At 39.7% G+C, this 13,591-nt stretch overlaps 3 protein-coding genes across 3 annotated transcripts in view; all 3 read left to right on the forward strand.

Moving 5' to 3' along the window:
- Window positions 1-3,100: 3,100 nt before the first annotated feature.
- On the forward strand, window positions 3,101-6,056 carry pcdh2aa1 (protocadherin 2 alpha a 1; the record flags this gene model as incomplete). Its single annotated transcript, XM_079631061.1, has 2 exons — window positions 3,101-5,449; window positions 5,762-6,056. 2 exons carry the CDS (start codon window positions 3,101-3,103, stop codon window positions 6,038-6,040), a joined length of 2,628 nt encoding a protein of 875 aa, XP_079487187.1. The 3' UTR covers window positions 6,041-6,056.
- A 952-nt stretch (window positions 6,057-7,008) lies between these two features.
- Window positions 7,009-9,526, forward strand: LOC307008678 (protocadherin alpha-8-like; the record flags this gene model as incomplete). The annotated part of the gene is made up of 1 exon (XM_079631683.1): window positions 7,009-9,526. The coding sequence occupies exon 1, from the start codon at window positions 7,139-7,141 to the stop codon at window positions 9,524-9,526; it is 2,388 nt and encodes a 795-aa protein (XP_079487809.1). The 5' UTR covers window positions 7,009-7,138.
- A 1,394-nt stretch (window positions 9,527-10,920) lies between these two features.
- LOC307008668 (protocadherin alpha-C2-like) overlaps window positions 10,921-13,591 on the forward strand; it is a gene marked incomplete at its 5' end in the record, with an annotated part of 159,621 nt that continues 156,950 nt past the window's right edge. The window contains one exon of the mRNA XM_079631670.1: window positions 10,921-13,266. Within this exon, the coding sequence (XP_079487796.1) occupies window positions 10,921-13,266 (2,346 nt within the window). The remainder of the gene's footprint in view (window positions 13,267-13,591) is intronic.

The following is a 13,591-nucleotide window of genomic DNA, read 5'->3' on the forward strand; positions in this document are numbered from 1 at the left end:
TTGATATTTTCTATTTGCTGTCTATAGCAGTGGTGCAATATATGGACATACGTATTTTATTTCAGTGAACAAGATGGTATTTTTGTTTTTCTGATATTTTGCTGCCTTTCTGAAATGTCATTTACGATAAAATCATAGTATAATCATAACCTTCGGAGGGTCTGGCAGCTTCCCCAGGCAGAGGTCAAGAGGTCAGGGTGTCTTGGGGTGAAATCAGTGACAGGCTCTGGGATGCACACCATGTGTGTCTTGGTCTTGTCAAAGCAATGTACCATTACAAAAGACATTTACCCAATTCTCCTTTTATTTTCTGTTTTAGAGGTACAAATGTGGGGTGTTTACATTTATTTTAAGAGAGAGGAAGAAATCGTTTCGAGGCTCTTAATTAGCTGTCTCAAAATATTTGGCTAATTCTCAGACATGAGCGGTGTTGTAAAATAACATGAGTTTTTATTAAAGAAAGAGGTGGGGTATTTTATGTGACTTCATGTCTGTCAGTGAACAGTTATAACTAGGTCACTTATCTCTCACTACCCAGGAAAGTGACTACAATTCATTTACCCAATAGCCTCATTTTGTGATATAAAAATGGGCCGTCTGTATAAAGCACGTGATAGCCTCTTCATCTCTTTTTCATCCTTTACACTTATCAAACGTGCATTTTCTACCAGCATTTGTGCTCTAAAGCAGACAAACTGCCTTCCTAAAGCTGAATGCATCTGTGATTTGCCTTGGAGAAACTCACAAGACCCTCTTTGCTCATAAGTATCTGCTGATGTGTTGTACTGCATATACAATAGATAAAAACATTGAAATATGTGATTTCTGTCATTCACAATGTAAATCAGAACCGTGGTGGGACTTTGCATTTGTAATATGTTTTTAGCTTTTAAATGACTTCTAAACATGTGAATAGCCATCATTACAGCACAGATGCACTGGAGTATAAACATCCAAACACATTGTTTGTACAGTACCATTATGATTGTCTTTTAAATGGGGAAGAGAAAGACAGACCATGTATGTGATTATGACTCAACTGACTTCTGATCATCAATAAAATCAAAGTGACTTTTGTGAATTATTAATCTTAGTTTGCATGATTTTCAGTTGTTTTGGGGCAGTAGGTGAGTGTGTTTTTGTTTGGGTGGGTGACTGGATAAAGATGAGGTTATCTCTGCAAATGATGTAATGCATGAGGACAATCAGACACTTTCATGTCATATCCGCTTTTTCATTTAGATGTAAAACATTATAAAACCAGATAATCATCATCTCTGATTATTATTATTATCATATTATTATCATTTATTTATCATTATATAATTTATCATTATTATTATTATCATTATTATCATCTCTGATAAATAAATACTTTTTTTCTTCTGCTTATTTTGACAGAAATAATAAAGCATTAAATGCTGTCCTCTCTGGCTTACTGCCTGGTTCTGGTTCTGTGATGTGGGTCAGAACAAAGTTGGAAAAAACATGCAACTGCCTTTTGCTTCTCTTTTCCTCCTGACCCAGATTTCTCTCCGCCTGCCTTACAGCACAGAGTGAGACTGCAGCACCCTTAAAAGCTGCTGCTGCAGCGGACACACACACACACACACACACACACACACACACACACACACACACACACACACACACACACACACACACACACACACACACACACACACCATGCTTTCCTGAGACACTGCAGAAAAAATGCCTCACTCAGAGAAATCAGGCTGACTACTGGTTTCTAGGCAACGAGAGCCTGTCTCTTAGCGACCGAATAAAAGAGAATGGAACGTGGGTTAATAGAAGAAAGAATCATTTTATCATGAAATGTAAATAATCAATAAAAATACAGTGTTGTTACTAGCAAAACATTTTGTTTGTGAGTGGTGATTTTATTTGGTGTTCCTCATGTCTTCCCACCTCCCTTCACTCACGCTTTTCCCTGGAGACTGCAATGTTCAGCACCACGGACAGCGACCCGCCTTTCCAAAGGCCCGTTGCCATGGTAACGGGTGGGGAGGGGGTGCATGATGCTGCATCCTGTAATTTGATGCACCGTTAAGAGGCTCAGCAGGCCAAATCTGGGGAGCTCGTATATCTGTGCAGTCTATGTGAAATAAACAGCATTATACACGGTGTAACACAGATATTTAAAATGATCTATGATGTGAAATACTGGTGCACGTAAATGTGATTGATATGTAGGCTATATTTGATTTCCATACGTCCGTGAGAAACGACCTTGAGGTCTGAATCGCTTCACTCTGCCCTCTGGTGTCATTTGTCTGGTACATGGTTTGGTTTTCACAGACCCTCATACGTAATCAGCTGTGGTGGGAGGGAGCGCAGAACAAAAGGGGCGGGTGGGGCCGAGCTTGTCACGTGATCTGTGTAACTAAACCACAAGATGTCACTGCACACCATGCAGTCAGACACTAAAACACATACAGACATGGCCAACATATTAATACTGGCTCATTTATTCTCTTAAAATGTAGAACACGTGTTTTAAATGCTGATTCCAATAGAGGAAAAATAACAAAAAGTTTTTATCCCCCCCTCACACCTACTCCGAACAGACGTTTGAACAGCGCGCGTTTGACGTCTGAACAGCGCGCAGACGAAACGTCTCAGAGCGCGCTCTGAGACGCAAGTCATTTATTATATACAAAATATATAATATACAGACAGTGGCTTCTCCTGCTCTTCTTGGTGATATTTAGCGTCAGTTAGGGACGATGTTGTTCTCTTCGACTCACTGGATGGGACCGCTGCATTATTTGTAATGTTTTATGCGATATTCCCATTTTGCGCATAAGTTAAATTCCCAACTTTGGATGGAAACAGCATCACTAGAAGATGCATTGTGAAGGAGATGATGCAGTTCTGCAAAATCGCTCTGAGTGGCGCTGCAATACCATACATTGCTAACAGTTGTGTTTAACTGCGTGGCTTGGCGTGTGTCAGACATCACTTTGGCTTTGAACAATGAACAACCACGACGATTTTAAATCTGTCCGTTATTTGTGCTTTGGAATAGCATAAATGAGTTGATCGCATCTGCTATTTTCAGCGGTGCTCAGAGGAAACTATGGCGGGTGAAAACACACGAACGTGGATGAGCAAGATTTTTTATGTGATGTGTTTGTTTAATTCCGGAGGAAATGCTGCTCAGATAAACTACTCCCTCCAAGAAGAATCTAAAACTGGAGTCACTGTAGGGAACATTGCAAAAGAGTTGGGGATTGATCCGACTTCATTGGAGAACCGGAATTTACGCATTGTAGCGGGGACAAAGCAAGAGCTCTTTCGGGTAAATCATGAAGACGGCGCTTTGTTTGTGAACCAGAGGATAGACAGAGAAGAGCTGTGTGCTAAAACCAACCCGTGTCTCATTCATCTTAAAGCAGTGATAGAAAATCCACTCGAAATGCACCAGATATCAGTTGACATCATCGATGTCAATGATAACCCACCTAGTTTTTTGGATGAAAACTATAAATTGGAAATACTTGAATCTGCAATGACAGGAGCACGATTTCAGTTAGAAACTGCTCACGATCCAGATATAGGCTCAAACGACTTGCAGGCATATAAACTGAGCCAAAATCATTATTTTCGTTTAGAAACGGAAGACATGGGAGACGAAGGTAAGATCCCTGTCCTCATTCTACAAAAACCTCTTGATAGAGAAAAAAGCGCAAGGCATAATCTAATATTAACTGCGACGGACGGCGGAAAGCCGCAGAAATCAACTACTGTAAATATTACTATTGTTGTGTCAGATGTCAATGATAATACTCCCATTTGTGATAAACAAAAATACACAGTGACGGTGAAAGAAAACGCCCCTGAAGGAACATTTCTACTCCGCGTAAATGCTTCAGATTCAGATTACGGAATAAATGGGGAAATTGAATATTCTTTAAGGAACAAGTTCAGGAACGGAGCATCTGAGGTTTTCGATTTAGATAGGTTAACGGGGGAATTAAAGATAAAAGGTGGGCTAAATTATGAGGAAAGGCAAGTTTATGAGCTAAAGATCGTGGCTGCGGATAAGGGGGCCGTGTCATTATCTACACTATGTAATGTGCTTGTCAATGTTGAGGATGTCAACGACAACAGGCCTGAGATTGACGTGACCTCAGTATCTAGCCACATACCCGAGGATGCTCCTCCTGGGACTGTCGTGGCTCTGATGGGCGTTACTGACCTGGACTCAGGTATGAATGGAAAGATTGTTTGCGCTCTGCCCAAAAATATTCCCTTTGATCTCAAGCCATCGCCTGATGGAAACTTTTATTCCCTGGTAACTAAAGAACACATTGACAAAGAATCTAAATCGTCTTATGACATCACCATAACAGCCAAAGATTTAGGAACCCCGTCGTTATCATCAACGAGATCGATTCACGTCGAGGTCACGGATGTTAACGACAACAGCCCCACGTTTTCTCAAAGCCCATATACATTCTACGTGGTTGAAAACAACAAACCAGGAATTGCCGTTCTCTCATTAAGTGCAGCTGATATAGACGAAGGTGAAAACGCACGTGTCTCGTATTCAATTGATCGAGTGAATTCAGATCAAAGCATGATATCATTTCTGAGTATTAATGAGGCGAATGGTACCGTTTACTCATTGAAGAGCTTTGACTTTGAGTCTTTAAAAACATTTAAATTCTTTGTTGTGGCCAAAGACTCTGGAAGTCCGTCTCTGAGCAGTAACGTGACAGTGAACGTGTTTATCCTGGATCAGAACGACAACGTTCCAGTGATCTTATATCCAGTCAGCGCTAACGGTTCTGCTGAGGGTGTGGAAGAGATTCCCCGGAATGTGAACGCAGGACATTTGGTGACTAAAGTCAGAGCCTATGACGCAGATATAGGATACAACGGCTGGTTATTGTTTTCACTGCAGGAAGTTAGTGACCACAGTCTCTTTAGTCTGGACCGCTATACAGGACAGATAAGAACCCTTCGCTCATTCACAGAAACAGACGAGGCCCAGCATAAACTGCTCATACTGGTCAAAGACAATGGGAACGTGTCTCTCTCAGCAACAGCGACTGTGATTGTCAAAGTTGTGGAGCCCAAAGAGGCTTTTGCAGCTTCTGATGTTAAAAACACAGTAAAAGACGAGGAGGAAAACGACGTGACATTTTATCTGATCATCACTTTGGGCTCGGTTTCAGTGCTTTTTGTCATCAGCATCATCGTGTTGATTGTAATGCAGTGCTCTAAATCTACAGACTATTCGTCCAAGTATTTACAGGACGCAAATTACGACGGGACTCTGTGTCACAGCATCCAGTACAGATCTGGAGACAAACGGTACATGTTAGTTGGACCCAGAATGAGTATCGGCTCTACAATAGCAGCAGGCAGTAATAGGAATACTCTAGTGATACCAGATCGCAGGAGGAGAGATTCTGGAGAGGTAAGGCTGGTGGATTTATTATTTTTGCACTCTTTGATTTTAATGTATCATTTGCATATGAAGTTCGTTGGCGTGTCCTTTTCTCCTTGCTTATGTTGACTTTTCAGGATTTGTTTTGGCATGGCTGTTTTAATAACATTTTGGGCTTTTTTATGTCAAGGTTGATTTGTGACAGATTTTGTATGTTGATGTATGAATCTCTAGTGGAACAGAACTATTCTCTCTTCTAATCATTGTTTGAATACAATAATGCTATATTTGTCACGAATTCAGCGCTCCTCAGCTCCTCACATACATTCCCAATCCCTATAGAGCTCTGATCACCTCCACCTGTTGTCACTCATCAAGGATTGCCATATAAACCCCACAAGCACCCATTGTCTGGTCTCGTTGCTCCTATGTGACTTACCTGACTACTTACCTGCACTCCTGTTCCCCACCGTCTTCACTGTCCTCCATATCCACTCGACAGTCTCGAAATCCTCCTCAGTCCTGGAAACTGCATCAGTTATTATCAAGCTAAGTCACCTGTTTGGATACTTGTACATATCCTTATTCCTGAGTTGTATTCCTTTGAAGTTTCATCATTAAAGTCTTGTGTTGATTCATCCTCGCGTCTGTCTTCATCAGTTGTGACAATATTAAGAATATTAAAATAATTTTATTGGACTCAGGTAAACTCTGTCACAGCAAAAGGTACATGTTAGTTGGACCCGGAATCAGTTATAGTCCCGAGCAGTAATGGAAATACTGTAGAGGTCCTGAAGTATTATTCGCGGTATTTGCTGTATTTATTTATTTATTTTACTTTTTTTTAAATGAATATCTAAGCTCGGTAAGATCTGCGCTACTTACCGTCTCTCTGCAACATTCGTTTGCGATCTCTTTAAAAAGTCTTGCATCGCAGACGCAGTTATATAGGCTTATATATTATATTATTATAATTTGACTAATTTGTTCTTAGACAAAAATATAGTTATTTACACAACTCCAATGTCTACTTAGTGAAGTCAGGTCACACATAATTAATGAGTTCATGTGTGTCTGGAAATGTACTGTGTAAAAACAAACAATTTGTATTAATAACTTTCATAACATATCTTACTTATCATAGCTATTGATTAGTGTGGAACTGTCCGTGGTACTGAAATGTGCTTTGTGACCTTTTGAATTTGAAGGTCTTATTTTTTTTATGTTTATCATGCTATATTTTAATTTGTAGGCCTATAGAGAGAAATGTGTGTATATATATATATATATATATGTATATAATATTTTATATAGCGAGAGTATGTATTTATATATATACTTTTTTAGCGGTCATGCATATGTAGGCCTATGCACATTCATATTAATTTAATAAAATTATATCTGCAAAATGTATCAAACATTTGCTCTCTGCCTTTTCGTTTAAGTACATGAAGTGTTTAAAATATTGACATGTTGCAGTGGACCTCATGGTGTCAGTATTACACAAGGAAACGTTGTTTGTGTCAGGGATCTGGTTTTGCGTCACACTGGGTTTTAACCCAGGCTAGAGCGCGCTGACTACTCTTTTAGTCTGGACATATTCGTCGATACTCGAGCAAAAGATGTTCTCAAATTCTCCCTCAACGCATTTAAATAGATTTATGCGGTAATTGTACGTAGAATAATTTTACAATTGTTTCTCAGACGACGGGTTTCAGCATGGATGCTAGACAACAAAGGCGCCGATGGGAGTACTGGTGGATTTCTCTTTGTTTCTGTTTGCTACTGTGCCTCGGACAGCAGGTTTCAGCTCAGATAAAATACTCTGTTCCAGAGGAGGTTAAAGAGGGATCGATTGTGGGAAATATTGCAAAGGATTTGGGTTTTGATGTCAGTAATTTGATGGACAGGAGGTTCCGTATTGTCTCTGGATTAAATGACGCCCTTTTCCAGGTAAATCAGAACAATGGCATCTTGTATGTGGATAAGCTTATCGACAGAGAGGCGCTGTGTGATGGAACCGATGCTTGTTTGATAAGTCTAAAGACAGTAGTTGAAAATCCTCTTGAAGTCCATTATGTAGAAGTAGAAATTACCGATGTAAATGACCATGCACCAATTTTTGCTGATAAAGACGTGCTTTTAGAAATAGCAGAATCGACCCTACCGGGTGAAGACATTCAGTTGCAGGAAGCACATGACCCTGATTCAGGCGTGAATTCTGTTCGTTTTTATAAACTAAGCCAAAATGAATATTTTGAACTTGAGCTTCGGGAAAACGGAGGGGAGAAAAAAATCCCAATCTTAAAATTGAGTAAATTACTTGACAGGGAGCGTCAGGTAACTCACAGTCTGATACTGACTGCTGTTGACGGTGGGAATCCGCCACGATCAGGGAGTATCGTTATTAATGTCACGGTGCTGGATGACAATGACAACAGGCCCAAATTCAGTCAAGAACTTTATTCTGTAACATTGCAAGAAAACGCTCCTGTTGGTACTCTTGTCATTAAATTAAATGCCACTGATTTAGATGAGGGTCTGAATGCCGAAATAGTTTATTCATTTATTAAAAATATTGAAAGACTAGTTTACACCACTTTTGATTTGAACAGTAATACAGGAGAAATTCGGGTGAAAAGCAATGTGGATTTTGAGAAAAACGATGTTTATAGAATTAGTGTTATAGCGTCAGATAAAGGCCAGCCACCGAAGACAAGCAACTGTAGAATTATAATTAAAGTGATTGACGAAAATGACAATGGACCAGAGATAGACATTACCTCCCTGTCTGATGTAGTTCCCGAAGATTCCAAACCAGGAACGGTCATTTCGCTTGTTAGTGTTACTGATAAAGATTCTGGCGTCAATGGCAAAGTTGTTTGTAGAATATCTGACAACGTTCCTTTTGAACTGAAGCCGTCATTTAAAGAAAACATGTACTCTCTTGTGACGAATGCAAAGTTGGATAGAGAGCTCGTTTCTCGATATGATGTCACAATAACAGCCACAGATCTTGGTCAGCCTCCTCTGTCCTCTATCAAAACACTGAGAGTGCAGATATCAGATGTGAACGATAACGTTCCAGAATTTCCTCACAATCCTTTAGAACTGTATTTAATGGAAAACAACCCTCCAGGAGCATCCATATACTCTGTTAGCGCAGTCGACAAAGACATGAATGAAAATGCTGCAATTACCTATCAAATAATTAGAGAAGATGGAGCAAAAAGTCACATGTCGTCCTTCCTTAATGTGAATTCAGACAATGGACATATACATGCGCTTAAAAGTTTCGACTTTGAAACTCTTAAAACGTTCCAGTTCCATGTGCTCGCCAAAGACTCTGGAAGTCCGTCTCTGAGCAGTAACGTGACAGTGAACGTGTTTATTCTGGATCAGAACGACAACGTTCCAGTGATCTTATATCCAGTCAGCGCTAACGGTTCTGCTGAGGGTGTGGAAGAGATTCCCCGGAATGTGAACGCAGGACATTTGGTGACTAAAGTCAGAGCCTATGACGCAGATATAGGATACAACGGCTGGTTATTGTTTTCACTGCAGGAAGTTAGTGACCACAGTCTCTTTAGTTTGGACCGCTATACAGGACAGATAAGAACCCTTCGCTCATTCACAGAAACAGACGAGGCCCAGCATAAACTGCTCATACTGGTCAAAGACAATGGGAACGTGTCACTCTCAGCAACAGCGACTGTGATTGTCAAAGTTGTGGAGCCCAAAGAGGCTTTTGCAGCTTCTGATGTTAAAAACACAGTAAAAGACGAGGAGGAAAACGACGTGACATTTTATCTGATCATCATTTTGGGCTCGGTTTCAGTGCTTTTTGTCATCAGCATCATCGTGTTGATTGTAATGCAGTGCTCTAAATCTACAGACTATTCGTCCAAGTATTTACAGGACGCAAATTACGACGGGACTCTGTGTCACAGCATCCAGTACAGATCTGGAGACAAACGGTACATGTTAGTTGGACCCAGAATGAGTATCGGCTCTACAATAGCAGCAGGCAGTAATAGGAATACTCTAGTGATACCAGATCGCAGGAGGAGAGATTCTGGAGAGGTAAGAATAACCAGTTCATTATAATTACGGTTACTGTTTTTATTTTTTATGTTATTTTATAATTGTATTTTCTGCAAGATGCTATGCTGTTACAGATTTGTGATTTCATTGCGCAAAACTTGTTCAGTACTTTGATAACTTTGTCTGATCGTATTGTAACAGCTGACAGGGAGCTGTTCTCTGCGTTGGTGCTGAAATGCGGTTCATTGAGAATTTCTCCAATACGTAAATTCAAATGTTTTTAAACATTTGTCACTTGCATATGACGGTCTCCCCTTGCTAGTTATCATTTCATGCTTTGTTTTTGTTTTTTGCATGGCTGTTTTATTTGTTTATAAAATATAGGACTAATAATATTTTTTTTTTCAAATGTTCAAGAAAAACGCAGTTGCGCACTTATTGGTCTTTCAGAATGACAACATATAAATATATATTAAGTGTTTAGGTCTTTGATATTCAAGCAAATTATGTTAATTTCACTAGATCGATGGGTTGTGTCATGGAATTGTTGCTGGTTTGATACGTCTAAAGCTGTTGTTAAATCCTCTTAAAAATGGTCTGATAAACGTGTTTTTAGAAATGGCAAAAACAGCTTTTCCATGTTAGGTTGCGAGAAGTAAATGATGGCATGACATCGGTTTGATTAATTGACAGCGTGGTCACTCGCAGTCAATTTTCTAAAAGTCTTAGGCTAGTCTTTGCCTTAGTATTTTTCTTTCTCTTTGTCTCTGTCAACACGGTAAAGATCCAGAAGAAAATTCCAACTGTTGTCTTATTTTAGAATGAACCCAGCAAATTAAATGTATTCACTTTAAGCGTTTTGAGCATTACAAATCGGTTACAGTCTCGTTATATCATGTCATGCTATTTTAGTAAGGACAGATCTGTACATACATTTTTGTTTTCTTGGCGAGAGGCGCGGTGCAACTTAATGGTTCTTATATTATAGCAGCTGCTCCGTGATTCAGCAGCGTTGATGATATTTATGATTAGTTAATTATGATGGTTAGTGTTACTGTTGTTTGTTTTTATAATACAACAATTCTACAGACGAAATACACAAGTATAGTCGTATGCAAGATCGCTTTACTTCTTGATAAAAGAGAACAACACGTCTTTATTTGTTATTTTCGGCTTCTTATAGTTTTTGCTTATCTGTGTCATTCTTCACAAACCTCATGGTGTCATCGTTGTACAGGGAAAGCGTCTATTCGCCCTGCCCCCCATATTCCAGTTTGCATTATGCAGGTTGTTCAACGCAAAAGGAGGATGATATTTGTTTGAAGACAGACAAAGACAGAACTGCGTTATGCCTTTTCGTGCTTCACTTTTGTTTGTTCGGTTAATATGAATCTATATGCTATGTATAATCTAACCAGGTAGTGGCATTTTACTTCTGGATTTCGCTATCGATCGCAATGGAAGCTGGAAGACAAAGGCGCAAAGGGGAGCTCTGGTGGATGGTTATCTGTTTTCTTCTGTGCTTTGGGCAGCAGCTTTCAGCTCAAATAAGATACTCTATTCCAGAGGAGGTCAAAGAGGGAACTGTTGTAGGAAATATCGCCAAGGATTTGGGACTTGATGCGAGCACTTTGATGGACAGACGGTTCCGTATCGTGTCTGGATCAGATGAAGCGCTTTTCGTGGTAAATCAGAACAATGGTGTCTTGTATGTTCAAAAGAAAATTGATAGAGAAGATTTGTGTGATAGTATTGGAGCATGCTTGATTAACCTTAAAATAGTGGTGGAAAATCCACTCGAGATCCATTATATCGCCGTTGAGATAATTGATGTAAATGATCACGCCCCTACATTCACCGAAAAAGAAAAGCTATTAGAAATTTCAGAACACACGTTTCAAGGAACGCGTTTTCAGCTGCAAGCTGCGAATGACCCTGATAGTGGAGTGAATTCTGTGCGCTTGTATAAATTAAGTCAAAACGAGCATTTTGATTTAGAAATAAGAGACAGGGCAGAAGATAAACTGCCTTTTCTGGTGTTACAAAAGCCCCTTGATCGCGAGCACAAAGCTGAACACAATATAATATTAACAGCAATAGATGGTGGCAATCCGCCAAGATCAGGATCACTAAACATAACAGTACTTGTTCTTGATGTGAATGACAACCGCCCTGTATTTAGTCAAGACGTTTATTCTTCAACACTGCACGAAAACGTGCAAAATGAAACTTTAGTAATGAAAATTCTTGCAAGTGATTCTGATTACGGTCCAAATGGTGAAGTGTCTTATACCTTTGGAGGGGCTAACAACCAGAATGTTTTTAGCTTGGATAGATTGACAGGTGAAATTCGTGTTATAGGAGAGGTCGACTTTGAAAAGAATAATGTTTATAAGTTGGATATACAGGCATCTGACAATGGTCAACCGCCTTTGACCACTGACTGTAGAGTCATTTTAAAAATACTTGACATAAATGATAATAAGCCGACCATAGAAGTGACGTCATTATCGAAGATCGTGCCTGAAGACTCCAAGCCTGGTACTGTAATTTCACTCATTAGTGTTACTGACAGAGACACTGGCGTTAACGGAAAAGTTGTGTGCACTCTCTCAGAAAATGTTCCATTTGAAGTAAAACCATCAGTTCAGGACAACATGTACTCCTTAGTGACTAAAGGGGTCCTGGATCGTGAAACTGTATCACATTATGACATTACAATAACTGCGACCGACTTGGGTCAGCCTCCACTGTCCTCCTTTAAAACTCTGAGTGTGCAGGTGTCAGATGTTAATGATAACCCACCGGAATTTAGCGTAAATCCCATCGAATTATATATGATTGAAAACAATGCTGCAGGCGCGCCCATTCTCACGCTGAGTGCTTTTGACAAAGACCTAAATGAAAACTCTGTGATTTCATATCAGATTATTAAAGGGAATGGGACACAAAGTGACATGACATCGTTTTTAAATACGAATTCTGAAACAGGCGCAATTTATGCACTTAAAAGTTTTGATTTTGAAACTACCAAAAAGTTCCAGTTCCATGTGCTCGCTACAGACTCTGGAAGTCCGTCTCTGAGCAGTAACGTGACAGTGAACGTGTTTATTCTGGATCAGAACGACAACGTTCCAGTGATCTTATATCCAGTCAGCGCTAACGGTTCTGCTGAGGGTGTGGAAGAGATTCCCCGGAATGTGAACGCAGGACATTTGGTGACTAAAGTCAGAGCCTATGACGCAGATATAGGATACAACGGCTGGTTATTGTTTTCACTGCAGGAAGTTAGTGACCACAGTCTCTTTAGTTTGGACCGCTATACAGGACAGATAAGAACCCTTCGCTCATTCACAGAGACAGACGAGGCCCAGCATAAACTGCTCACACTGGTCAAAGACAATGGGAACGTGTCACTCTCAGCAACAGCGACTGTGATTGTCAAAGTTGTGGAGCCCAAAGAGGCTTTTGCAGCTTCTGATGTTAAAAACACAGTAAAAGACGAGGAGGAAAACGACGTGACATTTTATCTGATCATCACTTTGGGCTCGGTTTCAGTGCTTTTTGTCATCAGCATCATCGTGTTGATTGTAATGCAGTGCTCTAAATCTACAGACTATTCGTCCAAGTATTTACAGGACGCAAATTACGACGGGACTCTGTGTCACAGCATCCAGTACAGATCTGGAGACAAACGGTACATGTTAGTTGGACCCAGAATGAGTATCGGCTCTACAATAGCAGCAGGCAGTAATAGGAATACTCTAGTGATACCAGATCACAGGAGGAGAGATTCTGGAGAGGTAAGGCTGGCGGATTTATTCATTTTGCTCTGTTTGATTTAGATTTATCTGTATGAAACTTTTGTTGTCTTTTCATGTTTTGTTTTGAAATGGCTGTTCATTATAAAACATTTGGGATATTTTTTTTGTTTATGTCAAGGTGAATTTGAGTCAAATATGACCACAGAACTATTTTCTCTTCTATTAAAAGATCAAATGTTATTAACATCTGTTTTATAGGAGAAACGGCAAGTAACATTGAGTTACACGTAAAAACTTTTTTTGACATTTCTGTGTGAATATTCTCTACACTCATTTTATTTTTCAGTGTATCTGTATTTTTGTG

Source organism: Phoxinus phoxinus, assembly GCF_949152265.1.
Source record: "Phoxinus phoxinus genome assembly, chromosome: 12".
Lineage (NCBI taxonomy): Eukaryota > Metazoa > Chordata > Actinopteri > Cypriniformes > Leuciscidae > Phoxinus > Phoxinus phoxinus.